At 41.0% G+C, this 27415-nt stretch overlaps 2 protein-coding genes across 4 annotated transcripts; one reads left to right on the top strand and one right to left on the bottom strand.

Moving 5' to 3' along the window:
- Positions 1–1093: 1093 nt before the first annotated feature.
- On the bottom strand, positions 1094–5756 carry LOC146639827 (uncharacterized). The gene is made up of 2 exons (XM_085355622.1): positions 5575–5756; positions 1094–3301 (listed from the first exon to the last, which is right to left on the bottom strand). Exon 2 carries the CDS (start codon positions 3291–3293, stop codon positions 1635–1637), a length of 1659 nt encoding a protein of 552 aa, XP_085211748.1. The 5' UTR covers positions 3294–3301; positions 5575–5756; the 3' UTR covers positions 1094–1634.
- A 10229-nt stretch (positions 5757–15985) lies between these two features.
- dync1li2 (dynein, cytoplasmic 1, light intermediate chain 2) lies at positions 15986–27161 on the top strand. Of its 3 annotated transcripts, none has more exons than XM_085345716.1 (13): positions 15986–16128; positions 16885–16958; positions 17391–17507; positions 17640–17870; positions 21389–21552; positions 22806–22899; positions 23052–23187; positions 23320–23431; positions 23554–23613; positions 24166–24210; positions 24339–24456; positions 25067–25195; positions 25980–27161. In XM_085345716.1, the coding sequence occupies exons 1-13, from the start codon at positions 16043–16045 to the stop codon at positions 26090–26092; spliced, it is 1479 nt and encodes a 492-aa protein (XP_085201842.1). In that variant the 5' UTR covers positions 15986–16042; the 3' UTR covers positions 26093–27161. The 3 variants fall into 3 exon arrangements, with proteins under 3 accessions (XP_085201842.1, XP_085201889.1, XP_085201970.1); XM_085345763.1 differs by having other exon boundaries at positions 25985–26059; XM_085345844.1 differs by having other exon boundaries at positions 25281–26045.
- The last annotated feature ends 254 nt before the right edge of the window (positions 27162–27415 follow it).

Below are 27415 nucleotides of genomic sequence, written 5' to 3'. Positions count from 1 at the left end.
TCATTTTGCTGCCTCATGTTAATGTATGTGCGTTAACACCTGCACGGCAACAACTGTCTGGTGTGACAGTGTGAGCAGCAGGAGAGGGCAGCTTTCTACAAGAAGGCCTCCGATAAGTGTCAAAGCACGTTTATCCCTGCCCTGAATTTATTGTTTTGGTCATTTTAATATGTGAACTTCAAACTGAAAAAGCAGAGAATGCCATTTTTTTCCCTTCATGATAGCAATGGCTTTCATCCCACAACACTCTTCCCCTTCCCCCTCTTCCCTTTCTCTGCCTCCTGCAAGTATCCCTGCCCATCCCCCCTTCTTTAGTTCCCCTTTTGCCGGTATGGATCTGTGAAATGTTAGCCGGGTGTGCTGGTATGGCCTCAGCAAAAGCCATGGTGACATCAGAGAGATAGAGGCAACAGTTAACTCAGAAGATAGACCGTGTGCGGTGATATCATTTTATTTGCTCAGTTGTGACGTGCCGGTTGCATACAATAACTGAAAATATTCCACCAGCTAGTGACCTAAAGGACATTGCCCTGTGTGGACATAAATAATCGACTGAGCTCTAACCCACTGACCTGTAGAGGCGGAGCCTAAATAAACTGACCCTTTTGATGTTGTGTAAATATTGATGCTCTGCCGCTCTTGCAAATGCAGCAAAACTACAATTCAAATATAGATTTTTATAGAGCTGGTTGGGTCAGTGCCTTGCTCAACCCTAAAAGAAATTTAGAAATCAGCTGCAAATTACAACATTTCCACCAGGCCAGAGTGAATGTTTTTTAAAAAAAATGCATGAAATTATGTAATGGATGTCTAGAACATTTCCATTTGAGGCAAATGATTCATAAAAAGTCTTTGAATTGAATTCAAAGTAGATTTTGTGACACACAAACCAAATGGGCTCGTATCCACAAGCGTAATATTTGTTATCTAACTCTCTTTTTTTTAAAGTAAAAGAAAGAAGAATGACGGATGATCTGAGTCACAGCTTAAAGTACTATTAATATTAGTAACCCAAGGCCTCAGATGCGTTTGATGCTGAGAGAACGTTTGAAAGAAAAAGAAGATCACTGTAGACTAAAACAGTCTCTTTTTATTCTCTATTCTGAACAATTGGTTTTAATTAAACAATCCTTACAGGTACCATTACTATAAAAGGCCAAAACACATCACGTCTTTGCATATAGTAATAGAAAGGATATTTGAGTTTCTAAAATCAAATAATATACTAATAATGACAGATTTTCCATTAAGCCACTTTGTAATATTCATCGGCCTCACACACACAGACACATTCCTTTATTTTACTGAACAATGTCGTTTTTGCTGTCCAGTATTTTTTTTTTTTTTTTGCCAAGCTGTCCAGCTTCACTGCCTTTCAGTACTCGAATTCCAAACTTCAGTCTCTTCACGGCACTTCCATCTCACTATAAATATCTCCCTGTGTCCCTCTATCCTCAAGTGGTTGGGCTTCGTTTTTGGTTACTCAAGAGAAAGCATCCTTTTTGCCTGAGTTGCCACTAAAGAGATTGCAGTGATTACAGCATTTCAGAAAGCATAGCTGTGTTTGTGATACCTCGACGGCTTTCTTGCACCACGGGGGGGATTATACTTGATTTGAATGATGCTTCCTGCTTTTAAGCTTCTTGAGTGACCTCAGTGCTCAGGCCATCCACCATGTCTGAGACTGCATCAGGAAATTCTGGACCATCCCCACTCAGGTTCAAGTCCTTTTTCAGTTCAAGGTCACTCGGCTCCTTGATAGGGATCTCCTCTGGCATTTCACCCCCATTAACACATTCCTCTGCCTGTGTGGCCATGGCAGTGTCAGGATCTCTACACTCCCCATTCACAGATGGAATTGCATCCTCGGTAACAGAGGGGCTCTTTAAATCTCCATTTTCCAACTTCTTTTCCACCTCCGGCTCTGCTTGAGGCACTGCTTCCACGGAGGGCTCAGCTGCCTTTTCAGATTCGACAGCAGCTTTGCACGCAGAGGCGATGACAACCTCAGATACAAGTTCTGCTTCCTTGAGCTCATCTGGCACCTCAGTGCTGGGAGCTTCTGGTGTAAAAGATTCCTCTTTTGCAGCTTGATCAGTGAGGGTATCCTCTGCAGTAGCCTCCGTGACATCAGAAGAGTCTCCTCCCACAGTCGCCACTTCACTCACGTCAGAAGTGGCTACAGCCGGCTCAGCTTCAGTTTCTTCCACTTGATCCTCTGTTGCAGCTTTCAAAGCCTCAGCCTCTTGCTCAGGTCCTGGCTGTGATGTTTGTTCCAGCTCTGCCTCTGGGGCTTGTTCTGTTTCAGGCTCAGGTTCTGTTGTCTCCACAATCTCTGGCTCTGGTTCCTGTTTTAGTTCTGGCTCCAGTACTTGCTCAGGCTCTTCTTCTTTCTCTGGCTCCGCCTCTGGCTCTGCTGCTTGCTCTGGCTCTTGCTTGGGCTCTTCCTCTGGTTCTGTGGCTGACTCCAGCACTGGTTCAGCTGCTGGCTCAGCCACCAGTTCAGGCTCAGGGACAGCTGCAGAGACCACGGTCTCCTCCACAGTAGCTTCAGGCTCAGTCTCTGGGATGGGCTCTGGCTCTTTGGTGGCCTCTGACACAGATTCAGCGACTGCAACAGGTTCTTCTTCATGGACCTCTTCAGACTTGGGTTCAGCTTCGACTGGCACAGATTCTTCTGCTGTTGGGGCAGAAGGTTTCTCTGCTACAGCAGCCACTGCAAGGTCTTCTGGAGCTTGCTCTTGTACTGCTGCACTTTGTTCTAATACTACAGTTGCTTCTTCTTTTTCTGGAGCTGGCCCCTTTGATTCTGCACTTGGTTCTTCTTTCACTGGAGCTACTTCCTCCACTGCCACAACTGGTTCTTCTACAACTGGAGCTGCTTTATCCGCTCCCGCAACTGGTTCTTTTGCTACTGTAGCGGCTTCATCTGCTGCCACGACTGGTTCCTCTACAACTGGAGCTACATCCTCTGGCGCTGCTGCTGCAACTGGTTCCTTAACAGTGGATGCTACTGGTTCTTCCACAGCTGGGGGATCTGATTGTGCTGCTGGTTCCTTCTCAGATGTTTCAGGTGCTTCGGACTCTTGAGGTACCGCTGCCTCTGCTGTCACAGCCTTTTCGTCTTCTACGTTGCCTGCCTCTGCTGTTGTCTCTTCTCCTGTAGGCGGGGCTCCACCTTCCCCTTTAGCAGAGTTGTCTGCACTTGCAACTGTTGCAGGGGATTCATCCTTCTTGTCTTTTGGATCGCTCACATCATATCCTTTTCTTTTTTTGCTCAGCTTGCCTCCCATGATGTTTCCTAGAGGAAAAAATAAGAAATTGATTGCTTTTTGGCCTTTTTATTTAGTCGTAAATGTTAAGTTCATGTTCAGGGGGAGTCTAATATATGTTCATGTTCCCAGTACCCCAGATGTGACCCCATCCCTGGGTTGTGGATCAAAAGTCCTTGCACACACAAGGAAACCATACAAACTAAAACATTCCACTAAATGGATGAAAATAATCTAGTATGTCTAGACTAAATACACGGAAAGCAGAAATGCCATAGTTTTGAAGCTTTTCTTAGATCTAATAGAAGCATATAATGTTCTATAGTGTTCTAAATTTAATGAAATTACATTTAAATGACTAGAGGGAATATAAGGAGAACTAAATGAAGAAGCGCTTTCATTTCAGTAAAGAAGTGTCTTATGTTAAAGTAAACCAGAAGTTCAATTAGGAAATGATGTCTGCCATTTGCAATTTGTCTGGAAAACCAATGTCAGCGCATGGGAACCTCAGTGAGATCAGGCAACCAAGCAGACCCACTACCCTTTAAGGAATGCGTGGTGAGGATCAGCGCCAAGTGAACCCACAAGTCTGAGTTGAACATCTATGATGTAGATGCACAACTATTTCTCCCTCAGTAGCGTCATAAGTTTCCCAGCATGCAGGCAGCGATCACCCAGAGTTTGCAGTTATATCCATTCATCTAAACTAGCTGAAAAATGTGGATTTTCAGCACAAACCACAACTGTCATTCTGCCAGTACAGAAAATATGTTACAGACACGTACTTCCGTGTGATCATGCTTTGACTGTGGAGGAAGTGAAGTGTAATGATTGCCACATAAGTTCCTTAAAGCAAAACTGGGAGCTCAGTTTCATCCCTGCAATTGGTTTTCAGCGAACCTTGCAGACTTTCTGAATACAGGCCTAAATTATTCATAAGAGTGGAGTACTTAAACACCCTGATTCCCACTAAAGATACAGACAGATTTTTTTTTACATGGAACATTTTCATTTAATAAGGCAGAAATACTGTTCAGCGTTCTTGTTTGTTTGTTTGATTGATTGATTTTTTTTTTTTCCTGCAAAACTGCCACATGCTGGAGTTTTCACCTGCAGTGAAGCATGTTGGCACAGGTACGAACAACCATAGTGGAACTGTCCATAGTGCTGCAGGAGGGCATTAATGACAGGATGCGACACATACCGGAGAGCCAACCCAATATAGCAATTTGGATTCTATAAACCTTCCAATTAAAACAACAAAAAATAAAAAATAAAAAGTGCATTTATTTTTTTTTAATTCTATTCCACTCGCTTCTATCTTACTTGTATTATGTGCCTGATCGTGTTCGTGAGGATATTTATTTATTTATTTATTTTTAATTCGCCCATTCATGTTCCCAGTGTCACGGGGCCTCCCAGTCAGACAAAGCAAAATTTTATAATGTGGGAAGACTTCATATTTCAGACCACTGAAATAATCCAATGTAACAGTTTATTACTGTGTAAAGCCGATTTTCCAGTTGGTCAAAAAGTAGATAAAATTCTTCACGCTAAAACACCGGGAAGATAAAGGAGGCGTGCATGTAACCGGCAGCATGTGCCGGCCGGTAACAAAGGACTGTGATTCCTCGCTAGGCGTTACATCCCGATAAAAGTAACGGTTTGGACAAAGTTGACAGGGGAAAAAAAGACGACCCCAGGCTCGGGACCTACTTTAGTGCGGACTTCAATTAGTCGCTATAACCAGGTGGATTTAACGTTATGCTGGAAGATTTGAAGGATAAAAGCTATAGAGGGGTATCCATCCCCCCTTTTCAAAGCCACCCACCCACCCACCGCTTCCCTCAGCTGCTCTGCCCTTCTTCTTTTTTTGTGTGTCCAGCTGCTTTGAAAATGCCTCTCGCGCACATAAGCGTGCAAAAAAATACGAAATTCTCTACAACAATGTGTTGACTGCGTCCACACTAACAACTTTGTTCTGCGGTTTCGTTATAATGGCAGAAGGATTTCAAGCGCCTGGCCTACTTTTTAAAAAGCGCTTCTTGCCTGGAAGACGCTGATTCAACAACTGAGAACAAAAAAAGTCTTCCCTTTATTAAACACATTTTCAGCTGCAGTCTATAAAAATAAAGAAAAAAGCAGCACAGCGGGAATGATAAAAGCAGATAAACTAGATTCATCACAGGTAGGAAGACCTTTCTTTCTTTCTTTTTTACAACATCGCACTGCTCGAAATTCAATATAAAACATTTTAAAAAATGAAATCATTTTTTAAAAAAATCATTGTGACGACACTTACCTGTATTTCTAGTGCGTAACCAGCTCGGCTTCTTTTGCAATCTGTGGCTGGATGTGGTAATGGAGGTAAGGCTTTTTGGAGTGACAGCTGCAGATTCCGCCCCTGCTCTCCGAGGTGCAGCCTAGGGTCCGTGTGTTGTAGACTATCCGACGAGTGCCCCTCACACAATTTTCTAGACATCTGTCGATATCACAATCCAGCCAACCCCACTACCGCTCTGTCTGCAATCTACACCCTCCCAGTCTTTAACCCCTCCTCCCTCGCACACCCACTCTGGCGAATTTGTTGTAGAAAGCCATCTGGGAAGTTAAGAATGATTATTAACGGACCATCGCTTATTACACTTTAAGAAACTGCATCTGTGTGTGAGTGTGCGTGTGTCCTCTGCTTTTCCTCAGCCAAAAAAGTAATTCTAAAAAATCAAGTTAGTGCCCACCTCCCCTCACAGAAGTATGGGTGTAATATAAATTATGCATGAGAAAGCTTTGTGTCAGTAAAACCACTTAAGCGCAACACACACACACACACACACACACTCACACACACTTCATGGAAAAGGACTCTTTCATGTTTTCCCCCGTCTTTTTGTCAGCAAGAATCCTCCCTGCTCTTCTTTTGCCAGTTTGTCAGCAAATTATACTGCACATCACAGAAATAAGCACAACTTTTAGGGCTACACGGTCAGGAATCTATAAAACTCTGTGTTTTTGAGTTGCGCTGCAATGTTGATACATGATTATTCACGTATGTCACTGTGGGCTAAATCCATCCACCAATCCATCCATCCATAAAGTGGGGACATAGAGAGTACGAGAAGTCCACTCCACACTTTGTAATATACACTGAAGCACTGAGTCTGTTAGCTATCTTTCTTCTAAGTGTTAATGGGACAAGCCTGGTGTGACTGACTTTAACAAATTCATCAAATGACCCGTTCAGATAAACATGTTGTCAGCCACTGACACGCTGGTATGCTGACGCAGGTGTCAGGTGAAATTGGGGCTTAAGAATGAAGTTTAATTTTTCTAAAACAACATCAATCAAAAGCTGTGGACTGAATCACTATTAGCAGTTTTAAAAAGTACTGTATCTAATTAAACTGCTTAAGCATGCTTGGCCAAACAGTCTCATCTTTTGGTGCTGTGGGAATTACATGTAGAAAAACTTGATTTGTTCTTTTTATGACAAACACGTTTATCTTTACTTTCTCTTTCCCTGAAACTGAAAGAAAGGGATTACCACTCATATGCGAAATGCGGCTGCCATGTTGATTGTATCATCCAAAAGTCCCCAAACTGCTATTTAATCACAAATCATCTGAAAAGCAGCCAGGCGGGTTAGTAGGTCCTGTTTAGGCTGTACCGAGGCTGAATTTCCCTTCATTTAAACTAATTCATGCACGTGGCATCAACCCATGTATCAATGGGCTTTTTCTATTGCCACAACATCCAAAAATCCGTCAGCATTTATTCAGTGATGCATGTGATGTATCCCAGATATGTTTTTCTGCCCTTTTACTCTTATTTTAATCCTTTAATTCAATACAGAAACGGCTTTCTAAATAAATAGATTTACGTAGATTTTCAAAGGACAGACCACATTATTGAGGAGACAGCGCCCTCTCCTGGCATAAAAGCTGATAGCACAAGGCAGCATCTCTGCAGCCACAGACACATTGTTGCGCATGAAAATAATATTTAATGCAGATATTTATAAAGCTATTTGCTCATTTATGAGATTTTAATAGAATTTATAACAAATTCAATAGACGTTCAACAGATTTATAAAATTAAATTAAACATATGCGACTGTCAGAAATATACCTAGCAAATCTATCTTCTGTACTCAATCTTCTCAGACATTTGAGTATTTTACAAGTTGTTCAAAGAGATGACAGAACAATTTGTAAAATATATCCTGCCACTGATCCCGGGAGGAGACACAAATCTCTTTGGGGTTTGGTCAGGAAGGGCATCAGCTGTAAAAAGAAAAAGAAAATCTGGCAAATAAAACACGCAGAGCTATCTGTGGTGACCCCTTATGAATACAGGAGCAGTTGAAAATAGCTTCTGTCCCATACTTGTTCCAAATAGGACGAAGTTGTGCTTTCAAGCTTTACAAAAATAAAATCAATCTTGTTTGTTTTTCCTCCTGGCAGCAAAGCTAAACAGTGACAAAGGGGCAGCAAAGGCTGACTTTCACATGATGCAAAAGCTCTGGAATGCACTCCCTGGAGAATAACCACCATCCCAGCCAACCACTCTACTCCACATAGCCAGGACACAAAGACATATGGGAAAATCCCCCAGACTTTCTGTGTTAATGTCCAGAGCTCATCTGTCTGCAACTCCTGCTTCAGCTGAGCTAGACTGAAAAAATGAAAGAAACACAGAGAAATAAAGAAACAGGTGTTTGGAAGCTACAACATGATACGGGTCAATAGCTCTCCACTCAAGAGTGCAAAAAGCCACAGTTCAGTAAGAGAGGGAAAACTCTGGACATGTTTTCATTATATTAGATTTTCATTCCTATGCATAAATTAACAGTCAATACTCTGACCTGTAAAACAAACAAAAACATATTTGTTCATTTCAGAATAGTCAGGTGTCCTTGTATGTTGAGCACTTCAACTCTCAAAACCTGAAACTCTCCAAACATACCTGAGAGAAAGTTCACCTTGTAATGAGAGCTATCGAGCAGAGGGTGTGGCACACAGACATAATGACACCCTATAGTGTCTCGCCAATAAGGAACTAGATTCTTTTACCAAAGTGAGGTGACACCTGTGCTGCACATGTTCACACTGTGCTTTTTTTTTTCAAAGGTGTGTTGTTGTGCTCTGCCAAGTGAAAATGTCATCAGTGTTGTTGTTACTGGTTAAACGTTGTCCCAGGTAATTTTCTTCCTGTAAGTAAAGGGTATAGTTTGAGTGATACAGTAACACAAATGTCACAGTATGCGGCGGCACACTATAGGAATTTGTAAAGAGGACCCAAAATGCAGACACAAAAGGAACGTGGAACCAAAACTTGGGTATTAACAAAAAGCAAGCCGTTTAATGAGGCTGGTAAAAAGGGTACAAACAAAGGGCAAGGCAAACTGAAGCAAAACTAACATTAACCTAAAGTGGGTGAAGTAAACAAACAACATGAAAAACATGAAACATAACGAGACAAAGGAAGCAAAGGAAACAAAGCTGACTACACTGACATAGGACAGAGACTATCAAAATAAAACAGGAAACAGAATGGAAAGCACACATGACAATACAATTTCACAACATCAATCAATCAATCAATCTTTATTTATAAAGCACTTTTCATACAGAAAAAATGTAGCACAAAGTGCTTTACATAGTTAAAAGCAGCCCACCCCACCCTCCAACTCACTCCCCACACTCTCAATACACATATATCCCCCCACCCCCACCCACACACACATACACACACGCGCACACTTAAAGAGTAAAAATTGGGCTGGGCTCGCATGAGCCAAGTGAGGAAACATTATAACAGAGAGCCGTCTGCACCGGGAGCCGGTCACAGACCGCAGCCTCCGGGCTGGGCACACAGCAGGAGGGAGGCAAAGGAGCCCCCCAACCAGGCTGAGAGGACCCCAGAGACCCAGCAGCCACGGTCAATAACAGCCCCGGTGCAGAGAGCGCCATCCGAGGAAACACTGGAGATATGACGCAATACGATGTATACAGGGTAAAATGATAAAATAAATAAGAACAGGATACAATATAAATATAAATAGAGTAAGAAGATTAAAAAATGAATAAGAATAAAATCAAGAAATATTAGGTAAATCCTAAATTAATAATAGAATAACAGGATAGAATAAATAAGCATAAAAAATAAATAAACGCTAAGTAAAAGCTAAATTAAAAAGGTGGGTCTTGAGCCTGCTCTTAAAAACATGTACGTTCTCTGCGGCCCTGAGCTCCTCCGGCAGGCTGTTCCACAGACGAGGACCATACCACTGAAAAGCTGCCTCTCCGTGAGTATGTGTCCTGACTTTAGGGACAATCAAAAGGCCAGTACCAGAGGACCTCAGGGTCCGCGAGGGTTCGTATGGTAAAAGCAGATCTGAGAGATAAGAAGACCCAAGACCATTAAGACATTTAAAAACCAATAAAAGAACTTTAAAATCGATCCTGAAAGACACGGGGAGCCAGTGCAGCGATTCTAAAACCGGTGTAATGTGGGCCCGCCCTCTGGTCTTCGTCAGCACACGAGCTGCCGAGTTTTGCAAGAGTTGTAAAGTTGAAATATTCTTCTTAGGAAGACCAGAGAGCAGGGCATTACAGTAATCAATGCGACTGGTAATAAAAGCATGCATCAGCATCTCCGTGTTGGCCCGAGAGAGAATAGGGCGGACTCTGGCTATATTTTTTAGATGATAAAATCCAATTTTGGTTACATGTTTAACATGTGGGATAAAACCAAGCTCAGAGTCAAAAATAACACCCAGGTTTTTCACTTGTAGCGAAGGACATAGTGAAAATGCCTCTAATTATACAAGAGTTTCTCTCTCTGAGCCTCAGGACCGACAATTAAAACTTCAGTTTTGTCCTGGTTAAGCTGTAAAAAGTTTTCTGCCATCCAAGATCTTATATCCAAGATACAGTTAAAAAGGGCATCCATTGGTCTGGTGTCATCAGGAGACACGGAGATGTACAGCTGCGTGTCATCAGCGTAACTGTGGAAGTTCACTCCATGCCTCCTGATGACACTGCCGAGAGGCAACATATACAAATTAAAAAGTACAGGGCCTAGAACCGACCCTTGAGGCACGCCACATGTCATTTTATGGATCTTAGAGGAGCATGTATCCATACTCACCATAAAAGATCTGTCAGAGAGATAGGAAGTGAACCAGTTGTGTACAGCACCAGAGAGGCCTACCATGTGTTTCAGTCTGTTTAAAATAATAGCGTGGTCTACTGTATCAAAGGCTGCGCTTAGATCCAGTAGCACCAGGACTGAGAGCTTTTGGGCGTCCCAGTTACATCTAAGATCATTTAAAACCTTTAGGAGAGCAGTCTCTGTGCTGTGGTTCACCCTAAATCCAGACTGGAATATCTCCAGGATCTGTCTATCATTGAGAAAATCAGTAATCTGAGTAAAAACAAGTTTTTCTAAGACTTTACTTAAAAATGGTAAGTTGGATACAGGTCTGTAGTTATTAAAATCATTACAATCCAAATTGCTCTTCTTCAGAAGGGGCCTCACCACCGCCGTTTTAAAGGCAGCAGGGAAGACACCCAACTGAAGAGAGCAATTCATCATGTATAAAAGCTCAGCCTCAAAAAATCCATAAAGTGTTTTAAAGAGTGAAGAAGGGATTGGATCTAAAAGACATGTGGTGGGTCTCACTGTGGAGAAAACCTTCTGAAAGTTCTCAGCATTAACCAGGACAAAGCTGTCCAGTGTCTCCTCAGGTACAATCGAGCCCTCAGATGTGTTTACAATCATATCGCGATTAGATAAAATATCAGATCTGATGGCGCTGATCTTTCCCCTGAAGTGGTCTGCAAACTGCTCACAGAGCGAGTCTGTGGGGGTTCTTTTGGAGCTTTTAAAATCAGGGTTAAATAAATGATCTATGGTGGAAAAGAGGACCTTGGGATTATTTTTGTTAATACTGATTATTTTGGCGAAGTATGAATTTCTTGACTTCCTTAATGTATTATTGTACATTTTAAGTTGCTCGGAAAATATTTGATGGTTGATATTATTTTTATTTTTCCTCCATCTCCTTTCTGCTGCCCTGCAATTTCTTTTGAGTTTTTTGACTTCTTCGTTTCTCCAGGGTGATGTATGTTTTACGTTAATCTTTTTGGTGGTGAGTGGAGCAACGGAGTCAAGGCTTTTCTTCAGTTTGCTGTTAAAATAACTAAAAATCAAATCGCAGGGTGCAGGTAAAATTACAGGGGGGCATTTGACTAAAACCCTGGTAAAATTTGCAGCCACTTCAGAGGTTAGATAGCGCCTCCTCACAGTTCGCACCGAGGTCTTCCGCTGAATAAAACCGGTGATGTTAAAAAACACACAGTAGTGGTCAGAGACAGCCAAGTCAACAACAGAGGACACGCTGGTGGACAGCCCATGGGTGATGACCAGGTCCAGAGTGTGTCCTCTGTTGTGAGTCGGCTGCGTGACGTGCTGGATAAAATCCAAACAGTGAAGAATGTTTAAGAATTCTTTTGTTGCAGGGTCAGAAGGATTATCTATGTGCAGGTTAAAATCACCGGTTAAAATTATCATATTATATTTTGAATGTATGTTTGTTAAAAATTCTGAGAATTCCTTGATAAAAGCAGCGCTGTCTTTAGGTGGTCTATAAATTGTTACAGATAAAACTGGAGGGCTGCTGAAAACAATAGCATGGAATTCAAAAGTGGTAAAATGATCAAATAAAATTTGTTTGGTGGTGAGTGTGTTGTTGGCTAAAGATGCAGTCCCACCACCTCTCTTACCACTTCTAATAGAAAAAGAGAAATTAAAATTTGGTGGGGAGGCCTCAGTGAGAACAACTGGTGCATCCGAGCCCAGCCATGTTTCAGTTAAAAATAAACAGTCAAGTTTATTATCTAAAATTAAATCATTGATAATAAAAGACTTGTTCGATAGAGAGCGTACATTTAAAAGTGCCATACTGATTGAGACTGGTGGATTTTTGACAATAGAGTTGGATGGATGTTGATATTTTTGAAGAGGCCGGAGGTTATTAATGTTTTTGGAGTTACTGGATTTATGATAATTCTGTTGCTCTCTGTTTGTGATTATGACGGGTATTGTGTTGACTGTGGGAGAGAAAGGTCCTAGTCCAGAGTTTTGTGTATTACTGTTAAAAGTGGAACAAATATAGGAGCTGGGACCAGCGGAACATCAGTCAGTGGCAGACAGTGGCGATGTGCGGGAGTGCTGTACGCCAAATGCCAAATTGGCGGACAGCAAACGGCGTCCCCAGGCGTTGAGGTGGAGCCCGTCTGCCCCAAAAAGATGCCTCCTCTCCCAGAAGGCATCAAAGTTGTTAATAAAACCCACGCCGTGGGAGATACAGGCAGAGGAAAGCCAGGTGTTAAGACTGAGCAGCCGGCTGAAACGGCCTATCCCTTTGCCACAGGTGGGGGTGGGCCCAGAGATAAAAGCACTCACCTGCAACTGACCAAGGAGGCTGAAGAGTTCGAGGAAGTCCAACTTCAGCAGCTCAGATTGCTGTTTGGGGATGTCATTGGTGCCGATGTGGATGATGAGCCGGTTAACCTGTGGGTGGGATGCCAGAATGTTGGGAATTCTGTCCACTATGTCAACAACAGTGGCTCCCGGGAACGACAGCGTGAGCGCCCCCCTCATCCGCACGTTCCTGATGATGGAATCCCCGAGGACCAGCGTGGAGAGAGGAGGTGCCACCGAGGGCTGTTGGCCATCTGAGACGCCCGCGCCGCGACACCAGGGGTGTTCAGATGGAGATGCGCCAGCCGGACTGCGTGAGTGACTCCCAGGTAGCCGCGCCGTGGGTCCTCTTCTCCGAGGAGCCGGGGTAAAGCACAGCTCTCCGCGGTGAGTTTGCACCACAGCGTCGGGTTGCCCGCCGCGGCTCCGGGGGCGTAGTGGTGGAGATGGCGCAGACCTCAGCGACACAGCGGGATGGCGAGGGCTAGCCGTCAGAGGAGGAAAGTCCACAGGATCCAGGACATTGAATTGACATTGAACATGGCCAAGAAGACAAGAAACATGACAGACTATCACAGAAGACCTAAGTGAAACATAAATAAACTAAAGGCAACCAAAAGATAATCCAATTACTCAACATAATAAAGGAATAACTTAAGAACTCAAAACGTAAACTGAAAACGCTGGGCCAGAGACCCAGGACCGTGACAACAAATGGGGTCAGTTATGAGTAAGTGAGTTTTAGTGTTATGCCTCAGCCATTCAGATGAATACAAAGGGGTGCTTTATTCCTCATATGACCAATTCAAACAGGCTACTACTGCGCTTTATGAACAATCATCTATTCTGATACTGAAACATTCTTATTTGGCAATCCTGAATTGCTCATATGTAAGAACTCTAGATAAATACTGTTATTATGTTACTCTGGCATTTTTATTTTCTAAATCATATGTGCATGTGAGCTCTATGCCTTAAAGGTAATAGATCTTAAAGGCATAGATCCAGTTATCTCCCTTGATAACAAGTGACCTGTGAAGTATGCGGGCTGAGCTGATTTATGTGGCTTCTTCCTAAACTCCCTTTTTATTAATAAATGGTATTAATCGGAATCTAAACCTGTGTCATGTCCTTCTTTGTGTTCAGCCTTTGCCTTTGCCCAAACCAGTATCTTGTAGTGTGGCTTGAGGCCTGTCAAACCATAAAGCTCTCCTCTGTAGCACCCCCGTTCTGTCAGCTCCAGACTTTTGCACACCATTCAAGCTGTCTGTTGACTCTAGTGGAGTTGGAGTTACTGCTGTTTTGTTACAGGAAGATTCCTTCGGCACTGGTCACCCAGTTTCCTCCTGCTTGGTGTGAGTATAATACAACTGAAAGGGAAGCCCGAGCAGCCCTTTGGGCCTTTCAACATTTCAAGATTTTTAACACCACGGTCATTAATAGTCTTTACAGACCACAACATCAGCTCTGTTTATTGCCTGGTATTTTTAGTGGAAGAGTGGTAACAACTTCATTGGGGTTGTCAGGTAGGTGATGGTCCAATCCTGAGTGTTTTGTTGATTTATTTCCAACAACACCTCTTGAAGGGTGATGTCACCCAACATCCACAAGGATGCCTTGGTAAGCTAATTGTTTCAGCATAGTTTAAGTTTATCTGCCTCTCCAACTATATCTTACAGGAACTATAACATCTTCTGAGAAGACGACCATGACCAGATGCTTGATGGTCCAGGGAATGGGGGAGCGAAGACACTTGTGGTTATTCACTTTCCTTCTAGGATAATCACCAGTTGTTGCAAGACCTGATTGTGTGTACAGGTGTAGCAGCCTCGGGACAGGCTGGTTTTTGTAAAGATGTGCCTCAGAGTTGCAGGAGTTTGGATGAGAGTACACATTACACAGTACACGGCATCTTCTCCCACCCACTGATTTAAGTTTTGGGATGTCAGATGGATAAATAATGATCAACAAAACCTTCCCAATCTAAGCCTTTGTTGGATCACTCCTTGTGCTGTGGCTGTGGCCTTTAGACCCAATTGTAACCATATAAATCAAAAAGAAATGGTAGCAAGTTTGTTTTTTCACTATTAGAATTTCCAAAGCGTTAGTGGAGACAGAGATCTTATTTCATTTAGTTTTTGTTTGTTGTTTCAATTCATTTTAGTTTAAGTTAGTTCCCATAGTGAGTTTCCATGTTTCAGTGTAGCTTAACTGTTTGAAAATGTTTAGTTTTAGTTTCGTTTTTATTAGTTCAGTGTTATTGTAATACCTACTGATACTGGAAAATCGGTATCGGTGTTAAAATCTAAAATATTTTTGAAAGTAGTTAACTCACAGCCTTGGAGACCTTTAAAAACTCAGTAAACATGTCCATCAAAGCCCTTTTTTTATAACATATTTTACTAAATTAACAAATCCTATTACTAAATGTTGTTATTTCATTTTGTTAATTTATCACATCGCAAAACCGTTTCAGTTAATTTTATCTGTTAATTTTTCTGAAATTCTAGCGTTTATTTTATTTTAGTTAACTGGAATGCCCGTTTTCCACATCTAGTTTTATTTTTACATTTTGGTTAACCGTAATAACCTCGTGGTGAAGACGGATTTCTGAGCAATAGCATCATCTACTGGAGACCTGCTAAATACCACTATTGTTGGACACAAATGTATTTACAATAATGATAATAATGATAATAAAACCCTGATCAATCAAATAGTATAACTTATATTTTCACTTTTCACTTTAAAACTTCGGTAAAATCAGTAATACTTATATTTTTAAAATATACACTCATTATGCATTTGTTGCTAAAAACGAGGAATTATAGGTTAAATTAACACCGAATAGTAAGTGTAAATGACAGAAACCAGTAAAATGTTTGCCCCGAGTCAATTATTGATATCACAATGTTCTCCATCAGCTGTTTAAAGAAAGAAAAAACTGCCATTACGTCACTTACTGGAACGTGGCCAGAAGGACAACTAGATATTTTGACCCCATGTCAGTGCCATAAAACAGTCTGATCTGTGCAAACTTTTTTACACTCATATATATCAATAAAAGTTTTAGTTTATTCAATAAAGGCGGTCCTCATCAATAATAAATATTAAACAAATGAATAAAAGCACATTACAATAAGTGAAATAGCAGAGGAGAAACACGGGGTTCCGGCGGGCCGCGGCAGACGAAGAATGTAACGCACCCTTGGCCACTCGGATGAAGGCGGTGCTACTGGTGGCCAAGCAGCAGGGCCTTGCCTTTGTGGTTGTAGAAAGAGAAGATGGCTCCCGTTTTGGAGAAACAGCTCCCGGGCGCAGCTGGGACAGGAGACAACAACAACGAAGAGGAAGAAGGGCAAACTCTCTGGCAAGTCCTGCTACTCTTTTAACGACTTCATGCTTCCGCAGGGCCTTCTCAGAACAGCACAGCCGCCATGGTTCTGCTTTGTCACTGCCGGTTTTTCCCTATCAAACACCGGCCCGGCTAGTACCAACGTTAGCACTAACTGAAGATGAGCGGTCAGTCTGTTAGCAGATCAGCTAACATCGGCTAGCAGGTTTGCTGCTGCTCCTCCTGATGTTAAGCTAACACTGCCTTGTAGTTACCTAGCAGAGTTTTACTAATACAGTGAACGTTAGACACTTTCCAGGGCGCCATTCAAATAACTAGTACCTTGATAGTTTATGTCAAGATAAGAGCTAAATACTAGTTAGCGTCTTGATGCAGGATACAGTAAGCTAATAGTAACGTAAACCTTAGAAACCCGTTAATTTAAAGAGAAACGCAAAAAAAAAAAAAAAAAAAAACATGATAGCGTCTTTAGATAATAGTTGCTCCTCGGTAAATTCATGGATCCAGGATTGAGCTACTTAATTCTGTCGTACCGGTCAATGGAAACGAATTATCATTTCCTGCTTCTGTGCTGTCTTGGAGTCATCATTGGACCGGCTCAAAGAGTCAAAAAGTGATCGTAATCAATGAAGTTAAGGTGTGTCCAACTAGTTACCGGTTAACAGTTTTGACACCACGTTTGACTGCTCTGAGATGAGGAGCTGCTGTCAGTCTGATCACAGTCAGTGTGACTTGTATATAAAAATCTACCTGTCTTTTTCTTATCTGTAGGTCCTCAATACTGAGTGAAGTTTCAACTAGATCGAGTTCAAAATTGCCTTCAGGAAAAAATATCCTGATATTTGGTGAGTATTGGTTACATGTGTGAAAATTGAAGTTTCTGCAGTTTATTTGTGCTGGTCAACCCTGAGAGGTAGAAGAGGGCAAAGCAGCTGCAAAATCTAATGATTGCACGTTTCTGAATTGCACTTTGAGCTGCTTAACCCCCACCCCGGGCTGAGGTTTGAACTAAAGACAGACATAATAAACAGAAGAATATAGGGTATTCTTCTTGGGTGGGGTCATATTTATTCGAACAGGCCCTCTGAAAATGTGAGAAATGCTGCTTCTCATCAGGCAGGTTTGTGTGAGAGAGTGTACATTGTGGAAAGCCTAGACATCCTCCTTGAAAGGAACGGAAATGCATTTGTGCATTTTTTTTATGTCATATAATTTGTTGTTTAAAAATAACACAAATATAATCTATTTATCTGTATTATGAATAAAATATTTTGCAGGTGAGGATGGTTCAGGAAAGACGACACTCATGGCCAAACTTCAAGGAGCTGAGCACAACAAGAAGGGGAGGGGACTGGAGTATCTGCACTTAAGTGTCCACGATGAGGACAGGGATGGTGAGATTCACTGATGAACCTTGAATGTGGTCTCTGTCATTAATCTGCAGGAACCTTTATAAAATAATTCCACCTTAAAACTGATTATTATTAGTGCTTGTGTTTAACTAGCATTTTACTTTCTTCTTGCAGACCTTACACGCTGTAATGTGTGGATCCTGGATGGGGACCTATACCACAAAGGCCTTCTTAAGTTTGCTGTTACTGCTCAGTCGCTACCTGACTGTCTAGCTGTGTTTGTTGTGGATATGTCACGACCTTGGACCACTATGGAGTCGCTGCAGAAGTGGGCCAGTGTCCTGCGCGACCATGTGGACAAGCTCAAGATTCCACCTGAGAACATGAGAGAAATGGAGCAGAAGAGTAAGTTACATATACACCAATAATATATGCATATACAGCAATAATAAACGCAAGGCTTGTATTTAGAACACCCCCCCCCCCCCCCCCCCCCCCCCCCCCCACACACACACACACACACACACACACACATACACTCTTGTTGATCTAGCTTTACATTCATACCTGCATTCATGCATGTAGCTTATAGAGTGAAAAACTAACATCCCCTGAAACCTCAGCATTAGAAATGTGTACATTTTGGTCAAGTAGCTGGCATCGGTCATGGTTGAGCATTTCAAAAGACACATTCAGATTGTTAAAATATCAATAACTAGCATATCTCCAAATAGATCTGTTTTGTTGAAGCAGATCCACTTATTGAAATGGCGATTTGTTATAATCTGGTCATTTTCCTTCATATATCAAAATGCAAAAATCTGACTTGAACTGACTCTTTAAGGCGAAAACGTAAAGGAAAAAAACAAATGTGCCTAAAGCATCCCATGGTGGATGCAATGGTAGTGTTACATAATAACCGCTGGACTCCTTGCTGATTGGTTGCTGTATAGCATCGAAGGCAAGGACTGTATGTTATTACACTTTGCTGAGGTGGATTCCAGGTCATCATCAGAGAGGCCCATGATCCTCAGCTGTGTGCTCTTGCTGGAGGCAAGTTCTGCAGATCAATGACTGTGATGCACTCAGATGTTGTTCTCCTGTTAATTTTAGAATTGGGGCATCTCATGCTTATGAACGCTTCTTTTGTATTTGGAAAGATTGTTGGTATTCAGATAAGTTTATTTCAACCTCCAGGGTTTGCTCAATGTTCTTGTCAGCTCCCAAACATTGCCTGCTGCTTTTGCTCTTAAAAGTGCCAAAAGAGATTGGACAGAGAAGTAAAACTGGTTATATGCTAGATGAGTTTGACAGCACAGGTTCAGAGAGATTGTCACTGTGTAACATGCCAACACAAGTAGCCTTGTCTGCAGAAAAACGTGTGAAAAAGAAAAGAGAAGCTGCTCAATAACTGATGACTAAAGCGCACTGAATTGCTTTCTGTCATTTTGTCCACTAATAATTGGTTTAATGACTTTCAGTTAGCCCACAAGTTTGCTTTCGCTTTGAGTAGTTGTATTGGAATAAAATTACAATTGGCTGATATAATGTAGCAGAAAGCTTTCCTACCTGGAATGTAGACCTCATACCCTGTGTGGATTGCTGTTTTGTGACTACTGTTGTTGGTGGTGGTGGTGTTGTGTTTACTATTTGGTCCGTTTTGGGTGACTGACTTGTTTGTCAGACTTCTCTTAACATTTCATTTTTGATGATCCCTGTCCAATTTAGCCAAGGCCTCTCAACGAAATAAAGGATCTTCTGGCATGTAAACGATAATGTAAATAGCAGATGGTGAGGACTAGTCAGATTTTAAACGTGTGACCACGAGTGTTTGAGTGAGAGTCAGACCGACAGACTGGAAGTGTGTGAGTGGCTTTTGTCCAGGGAGTCTTGCAGTCATCTTGCATCATGGTTTCCTCCCCTCTTACAGCAGCGTCAGGGACAGGAAGGGACGTAACTCAAAATTCAGTGGGCTGGACGTTCTGACTCGTGCTCTGTTCTGCTGTAAATAAAGTAGGCTGGCTGCTGGAATCATCTCAAACTAAATAACAGGATAAACCTACTGCTTCTCTACCGCTCGTTGAATGGAAAACTATTTGCGTCCATGACTTCTGTTAGTAATAGGCTTGTTTATCTGCAGTTGCAGTAATTATGTTTTGAGGCAGTTTTTGTATATAATAAACAGTTGAAGAGCATTGTAGAAGTTCAGTTTGACTTAACAATAGCATCCAAGACCAAATGTTATTAGGTGAAATTAGTCTGGCCATAAGACTACTTTATTTTTAGCTGAAGTTGAACTTTTACTGACATCAAGTGTATACCTTCGAATTTAGAAAGAATATATACTGATTGGTGCTTTTGCAGTACTTAAAATGTAGTACACACAAAGTATTTGAAAAGTCCTTAATGAAGACCGCTGATGCATTTTGACCTCACCCTTGTTTGTGGAACAGATAAGTAGGTCTTAGTGGGGCAAAGTCTGTCTCTTTAATGTTTTTATTTTAAAGTGACAGTCCACCAATCATCTCTCCTTTCAGCATTAAATGTTGCTGTTTTGAAATCACTGCAAAATGTCATGTTTCTGTACATGCTGCCCAAAGTAATATATTTTTTCTTTCCATTTACTTACAATATTCTCAGCCTTAATCAGTTGTACCAAATAACTTTTAAGGGGTTTTTTGTGTGTGTGTGTGTTGCAAACAAAGGAAAGTTGAGACGCGGCTCACATTATCTCGGGTGTTGCATGCATGGTTGTCATAAAACTTGAAGCTGCCTTAATTCAGGCTTTTTTTGTCTTTCCTGTGTTCTGATAAAATCAAAATGTTTAGTATTGCTGTCTTTTATTTTGTCTTGTCTTATCTTATCTATGCCTTTTAAAACTCAGACTTAAAAAAAACATTGTCTTTATATATGAAAGCATTAGGGGTTTGAGGCTTGAATCTATCTTTTCAAAGTCTTCCAGTATAGGCCAAGCATAATGTGAACAGCATTCATCATTGCTTTGACCAAGTGTGTGATCAGGTCTTTTTCAATAAATTTACTACATTTTGGAATGTTTGGATCCTTTGGTAGTCCCATTTGGCCTATGAACTTTTTGTGCATACGTACTGGATTTGTGCAGCTGTGCATCTTAAGAAGGGTTCTCGTAGCTTTTCAGACCAGTTCTCATCCCCTGTATAAAATTCTTTGCCTGAAAGTAAAGGGCTTGACTCTAAACACCAAGTCAATCTGGCTTTAGCTTTTGAGGAAATAGGCCATGGCTTCCTGCGTAAACCCCCACCCTTCACACTGCAGCTTTGTAAATGTCTGGACAGCTGGGATCAGCACAAGAGGAAAATAAAGGATGTCTTTTTCTGTCTTTGAACAAGGCATGTTATTTAACTGGAAATGTAACATTGTAATTTTCTTTCTGTGATGCTACACAATGTATACACAGCAGTGACTACTTGTGTGAACATTTAAATTTAGACTGTCACTAGGCAGACATAGTCTTATCCTGATATACCACTAAGCTTTATTTGTGTTGACTCTATGATCTAATCTGAGGAACACAGTTTGAGGCCTTGCACAGCAATTAAAACTGCTATAAAACAAAGTTTATAGTGCTGAAGAAGCTGCAAGTGGCTCATTGCTCTTTCCAAAGTTACAAGCAAAGATAATGTGCACCTATAAAATGCTGTCAGTGCTACAGAGTCCCTGAGGTCAGACCACATTTGTCACCTTAGTGTTGTTTATATTTTAGGGCTTTTTTTGTCAGTGCTGAAGTGCTAGATGCCAGGCGAGGAGAATGGAAAGGAAAAAATAAAAACAGTGGGTCGAGACACTGAATACTGAACTAATTTTCTTTATTTCTATAGATCTGGAGCTTTGCGTTCACTAATACACACAATTTACCCTTTTTTCCCCTTTATTTTGTCTTCTAGTGATAAAAGCCTTCCAAGAGTACACAGAACCAGAGGATGCCACCCCATCCTCCCCACAGAGACGAGCCCCAACAGCAGGAGAGGATGAGGACGTTGTGTTACCACTAGGGGAAAACACACTCACGCACAACCTGGGCATTCCAGTGCTAATAGTTTGCACAAAGGTATAAACCGCTTAAACCAACCAGAATGTCACATTTGAAGCCGTTTACAAATGTTGCTATAAAAAGCTTTTTAGAAGTACTTGTTTCTGAGATGTAACAGAGCCAAAACTTGGAATCTTAATGATAATTAATCTTGGTAATGTATTACAACATTGTTTCTTTTACTACACAAGAAGGAACAGCTGCTGGTCATCTAAAAAGCTACTTGTTGCGTCTGTGCCTCTACAGTTTCAGTTTTGGGAGTTAAACTTACCGTACAATCTATTTCCCCAGCGAGGCTTTGATTTCTGTTGAGGGCATGGATGCATTTCATTCAGGAGCTTCTTAACATGCTGATAATTTAACTGTGTCCTCAGAAAAGTCTAAGGATACCTGTTTTAGGTTAAGCTATTTTGGACAATCTCTAGATAATGCCAGAAGCATCCTGTCCTTGGCTGCTGCCATGATTTTTGTTTGTAGCCACCTGTGTTCGTGATCTATAGATTTTCTAAACTGGCTTTTTGTATCACAGCCAGGAGATCAATAGCTCCTTCTATTTAGGACTGAGTCGTCTGCCATAAACAGGCAAAGGAAACCTTCTTTAACACCCTGATATCTGTTCTTCTAGCTGTTCTATGTGATTGAATTCCCACACTAGTGAGCATATTTGGCCTAAAATCCCATGTGGAGACCATCCCCACTGATGCATTTATCTGTGTTCTTACTTTTATGCTGTGCTTTGTGAGGCAGTATTTACTAATAAAAAGTTACCATTATACTTGCCTGTTAATCCTCTAGGCAAAGACGGGTGCTGAAAAGCACAAGGTAGCCATCAGCAGAGCTTCACATGCTAGCTGTGGCTGGAACATGGGGAATGTGCCTTTTTTTTTTATTTTATATTAATTAATTTTTTTTATCATTGGGGCCTCTGAATAGCTCTTGTCAGAGGAAAAACTACTAAATCTGGATAAAATGTCTGTTCGATATCTCAAAGATATTTCAAAAGACTCAAAATGTCTTTTCTTCTCCAACCCACAACATCTCCAACTCTCAGAGAAAAGGTTATGAAACAAGAAGTTCGCCTACACTCACAGGAGTGTACCACTCTACTCTGCTCAGTTATCTGTCCCTCAGATATCTGTTATCGCAGATTAGACGGCTGGCCAAATGGTTGACTAACTTTAAAAACCAGTGTGTTATTTGGTTTTAATTGTCTGCCACTAAAATCTTCTATTTCTTTCTTTATATCAATAATTTTTGCTTCAATTCTTAAGTGTGATGCAGTCAGCGTACTAGAGAAGGAGCACGACTACAGAGACGAGCATTTCGACTTCATCCAATCCCACATCAGGCGATTTTGCTTACATTGTATCCTTGTTTTTAATGCATGTCTTTTTTTTATTTAATTTTTTTTTTTTTTACTCTTGAGCTCTGCCATACCTTGAATTTCTGTATGTGGCTTAATATCAATTAATATATGACACTAACCCAACAACTGCTGCCTTAACTTAACCGAACAGATGGAGCAGGTCTGATCTATACCTCAGTCAAAGAGGAGAAGAACCTGGATCTGCTTTACAAATATATAGTACATAAACTGTATGACTTTCAGTTCGTCACACCAGCCTTAGTGGTGGAGAAGGATGCAGTGTTCATGTAAGTAAAACTAGTCAACCTTGTCCCAAATATTAAAACCTGTTTGTCATATTTTTAGCAAACAGTTTGTGCTGGCATCTGTCTTCAGATCTTTTTGAACAACAATTTAAAAATCTTTTCCTTCTCTTTTAGTCCATCCGGATGGGATAACGAGAAGAAAATTGGTATTTTGCATGAAAACTTCACAACAGTCAGACCAGAAGATCCATTTGAAGATTTTATCACAAAGCCTCCAGTACGAAAGGTATAAAAATGCAAATATTGACCAAACGTAAAAGTTACAAAAATGCAGAAGTATTCCAGAGCTTTTTGCTCTGTTCTTCTCCTTTTTAATGGCATTCTTGTTTCCTTTGCTCTTCTTAACAGCTGGTTCATGACAAAGAGATAAATGCAGAGGATGAGCAGGTTTTCCTGATGAAGCAGCAGGTAGATGTGGCCTTCTCCCCATTTATCATGATTTCTGTCACCAGCCAGTGAGCTTGATATGCGTTTGTTTGTTGTTAGTTTCTGATTTTGATCTAAGCAGGATCTCAAAATCAGGTCAGATATCTTTCACTGGTAAAAAAAAAAAAGGATCAGTCCTTTCTAACATATTTGCAGTGATCTGCTGCTTTCACTGTTAAACAGTGTTTTATACTGCAGCCGTGTTGATATGAAACTGTCACATGATATGAAACATTACCCTCACTTCCTATTTTGTGAGAAAAAAATAAACCAGGAAGACAATTTTAAAAAAACGTAACTGAAGTTGCAGGTTAGTATTGCCCAGTGCTTTAAGTTCCTTCTACTGCACTAAATGCCCCCTTTATTTATTAATTTGTCACAGTTTTCTTGCATACATTTGTCTTTGATATTTTCAGAATGAAAGAAGTTGTATCAAAATATGTTACCTGAAAATAAAGGATAGGGAAAACCTGTTGATATACTAGTAATATAACAGAAATTGCATCTAACTCAAGCTTTTCTTTTCTTTTTTAGTCTTTATTAGCAAAGCAGCCAGCCACACCAACAAGAGGAGCAACGGTAAGTGTCTTAAGGTTCCTCAAATGTGAAATTTAATTCTTTTTTTTTTTCTTTTTTTCTCTGGATAGAAAAACGTGAGCTGCTTTTTTTTTTGTGGCCACGCTTTTATTCTGGTGCCTGTGTTTTAGGAGTCTCCAGGACGGACAGCCTCAGGGTCTCCACGGCCTGCAGGCCGTGCCGGACAGACAGCCGTAGCCAGTGGCTCACCAATGACCTCTGTCAAGAAGCCTGACCCTAACATGAAACGTATGTTTGAAAGGAATACAATTTCAAATGTCAATTAATGAGAATCACACTTTACATTCCAGTACACCCTAATTTCTGATGTTTTGTTATGTAGACTCACTTTTGAGATAGAAAGGGTATTAAAGATTCTCTTTTGTCATCCATATTATTTGAAATCAAAGAAAAAGAACAGATTTTCACTTATGTTTTTGCTGTATGAACATTGAGCAAGTTGTGAAGTACTGCCCTCTAGAGGTAACACTACAAGAATTCCCACAATGGTGGAACTGTTCAGGTCACACATTTCCCATTATTATATATACAGTCAGGGTTTAGTGTATTCTAATTTTTTAATGTCAGTCTATTAACTATATTGAATAGTTTTTTTTTTCTTGGTTTGTAGGAACATAACTCTTTCAAAATAAAATATTGTAGAATATTTTGTTTGAAAAGAAAGATAAATAGTTCCCATATTGGTGCCAAACACCACTCAGTGATGGGCAGTGAGGAGCTTTTGTCTTCAATTACACAAGAAAGACTTATTTTGGGGGGAAAAACAAAGTGGATTATATGTGTATATTTATAAACAAGTTCCCTTACCACCACCACCACCATTTCATTTCTCCTACAGCGGGAGCTGCCAATGAGGGAGTGCTGGCTAACTTCTTCAACAGTCTGTTGAGTAAAAAGACTGGAGCCCCTGGGAGCCCAGGAGCTGGAGCAGTGGGAGCTGGAGTGCAAGGCTCTGCCAAGAAAACAGGTACAACCTCTAATTCCAGTGCTTTCACCTCTGATCTCAGTGAAAAACAGAAGTTGGCGATTATTTAACCCCTTCTCTCTCATAGGTTAGCAGTTGATCTCTTACCAAAGCAGTAAGGATTATAGGATGCTGTGTGTTACAGAGTGCGTGCACTCTAAATTACAAACACTTGTTAGAGACTGTGGACCATTTTGCTGTCTGGAGATTTATCTCTACAGCCTGAGTGAGAAGGTTAAAGCAGGAGAAAAAAGTTGTCCTTAGACTGAACTTCTGACAGCTGAGGAAACTTGTGGCAGGCCTGTATTGATCATCCCACCCATCATAACTGCATCTCACTCACACCATGCCTTGTCCTGCCGCTTTTGAGCTCTATTAATTAATCTTTTTTTTTAACTTGGGTAACATTTTTTTCTTTGTTATATTAAATGTAACAAAGTCAAATATTGGCTGTGCGATAGCTTGATTGTACCCCGTGAAACATGAGAGAAATGATTGCATAACTCATCTCTGCCTGAGAACACTAACATGTACTCTTTGTTCCAGCGCTGAGCAGTGTTAACATCTCTGCAACAGGATAATGCATGTTCCTTTTGTCTGATGATTAGTTTTGCATGTGTGCGTGTTAACTGTGGCAGCAAGCCACCAACCTCCAGCATGGGAACGCATCACCATTCAAACCGCATCCATCCATCCATCTGCTTGCCATAGAAAGCTGTTTTTATGAGTAGGCGCAGAAGCTACAGGAGATTACTTTTGGGCTTTGTCTCCTGTCTTTTTTTCCAAGGGCAGAAGCCGGGTTTGACTGATGTCCAGGCTGAGTTGGACCGGATGACTCGCAAGCAAGACTCCATGGTTTCAGCTAACAATATACCACCGCAGACAGAGAACGAAGCGTGAAGGCAACAAAAACAGCTGCATCGTCCAGTTAATACTCTGGAAAAATATATGTACATGTGAGCATAAAAAAACAAAACAAAAAAAAATTGACCAAATTCCTAACGCCTGTATCAGTCAGCACACAGTGGTTTCACTGAATGAGATTCAAAGGCTATCAGAAGGTTGGAGAGGGAGTGGAGATGAGAAGAGAAAGAGAACATAAATGGAGGTATTAATGAAATAAGTGCTGAAGGCTTGGCTTTTTCTATCCTCTCTTCCACTGTAAATGTTATTTTGTAAGTTTAGGGAAATGTGTGCACACTCCCTGGCAGTCAGCCTGACCTGCTGGGCTGAAGGCCCCCCAGATTCTGGGCTCATACACTCTACTCATAGGTTTAAGAGTGGCAATATACTGGTTCCTCTGGTTTCGCTTGTCATACTGAAGGAATTTGGTTGCATTTGGAAAAGTATTTAAATATATTCATTAATAAATTCAAATACTTGCAAGCATATGTAATATTTACAAAACAATGTTGGATATGATACTGATGTATTTATACAAACCTCCTCCTTTTTTATTTCATGTTGTGCACCATTTATCGGTTTAAAGAAAAGGCTCATCGTAACATGTAAAAATGCCACTGACACCATGACACTAATATGACATGTTCAGTTAGCGGATAGCATATCAGTCGCCCTAGTCATCTCGAGGGATTCTGTAAATACGAATACAAAAAAAATTATTCAGGTTAACTTGATTTTGTATAAAGCGCTTTTTTTGTCCAAATTCTTAAGATAGCTTCTTTGAATAAAATGGTTTGACAAGCAGTTAGAGGTCGCAGCAGAATTGCTTCTTTAGCTACAGGTGGGTATATTTGGGGGAGGGGATGGGGCAGCATCTTTCCTACTATAACTCCTAAGTGCCTCGCACAGTTAGCTGTTTGTGTCATAGTAGAGGTGCTTGTCTGCACAGGAGGAAACGCACTTGTAGCACCATCGGTTCAAAGGTTTTTTTATCAATTTCTCGTCATCCAAATAATTTATTTCGTTTTACTTTTTTTTTTTTTTTTTTAAATGTACAACAAGCCTGTGGTCGCTTCTATTCTTCAGAAATACGATTTCTGTGGCCTAGTTCATAATGTTTAGAGATTGAATGCCTTCATAAAAACTGTAAGGCTGCTGATACTGAGAAGGAACCACACGATGGAACCTTTGGGTCCCCCAGACTTACTGTGGTTGAAACCACTCATTTGCAGCCAAAGCACACAGGCACACACACAAAATTACCTGCTGTGGTTTGAACAAAATGAGATTTTCTAACATTCAGTGTTAGACACCACTGTC

The sequence above is a fragment of the Diplotaxodon limnothrissa genome, linkage group LG1, assembly GCF_057381915.1.
Source record: "Diplotaxodon limnothrissa isolate DT_005_m linkage group LG1, D_limnothrissa_male_GT1.1, whole genome shotgun sequence".
In the NCBI taxonomy this organism is placed as follows: Eukaryota; Metazoa; Chordata; class Actinopteri; order Cichliformes; family Cichlidae; genus Diplotaxodon; species Diplotaxodon limnothrissa.
Note: the sequence above shows the minus strand (reverse complement) of the source record. Positions and strands in the feature narration are given on the sequence as shown.

What these genes read in the sequence shown, in the direction of transcription:
- dync1li2 (XM_085345716.1), top strand. Translation starts at nt 16,043, where the DNA reads ATGGCTCCCGTTTTGGAGAAACAGCTCCCGGGCGCAGCTGGGACAGGA. An exon ending in AAAAAATATCCTGATATTTG is followed by an intron (nt 16,959 to 17,390) that starts GTGAGTATTGGT and finishes AATATTTTGCAG; the next exon opens with GTGAGGATGGTTCAGGAAAG. An exon ending in CAGGCGATTTTGCTTACATT is followed by an intron (nt 22,900 to 23,051) that starts GTATCCTTGTTT and finishes TTAACCGAACAG; the next exon opens with ATGGAGCAGGTCTGATCTAT.
- LOC146639827 (XM_085355622.1), bottom strand. Translation starts at nt 3,293, where the DNA reads ATGGGAGGCAAGCTGAGCAAAAAAAGAAAAGGATATGATGTGAGCGAT.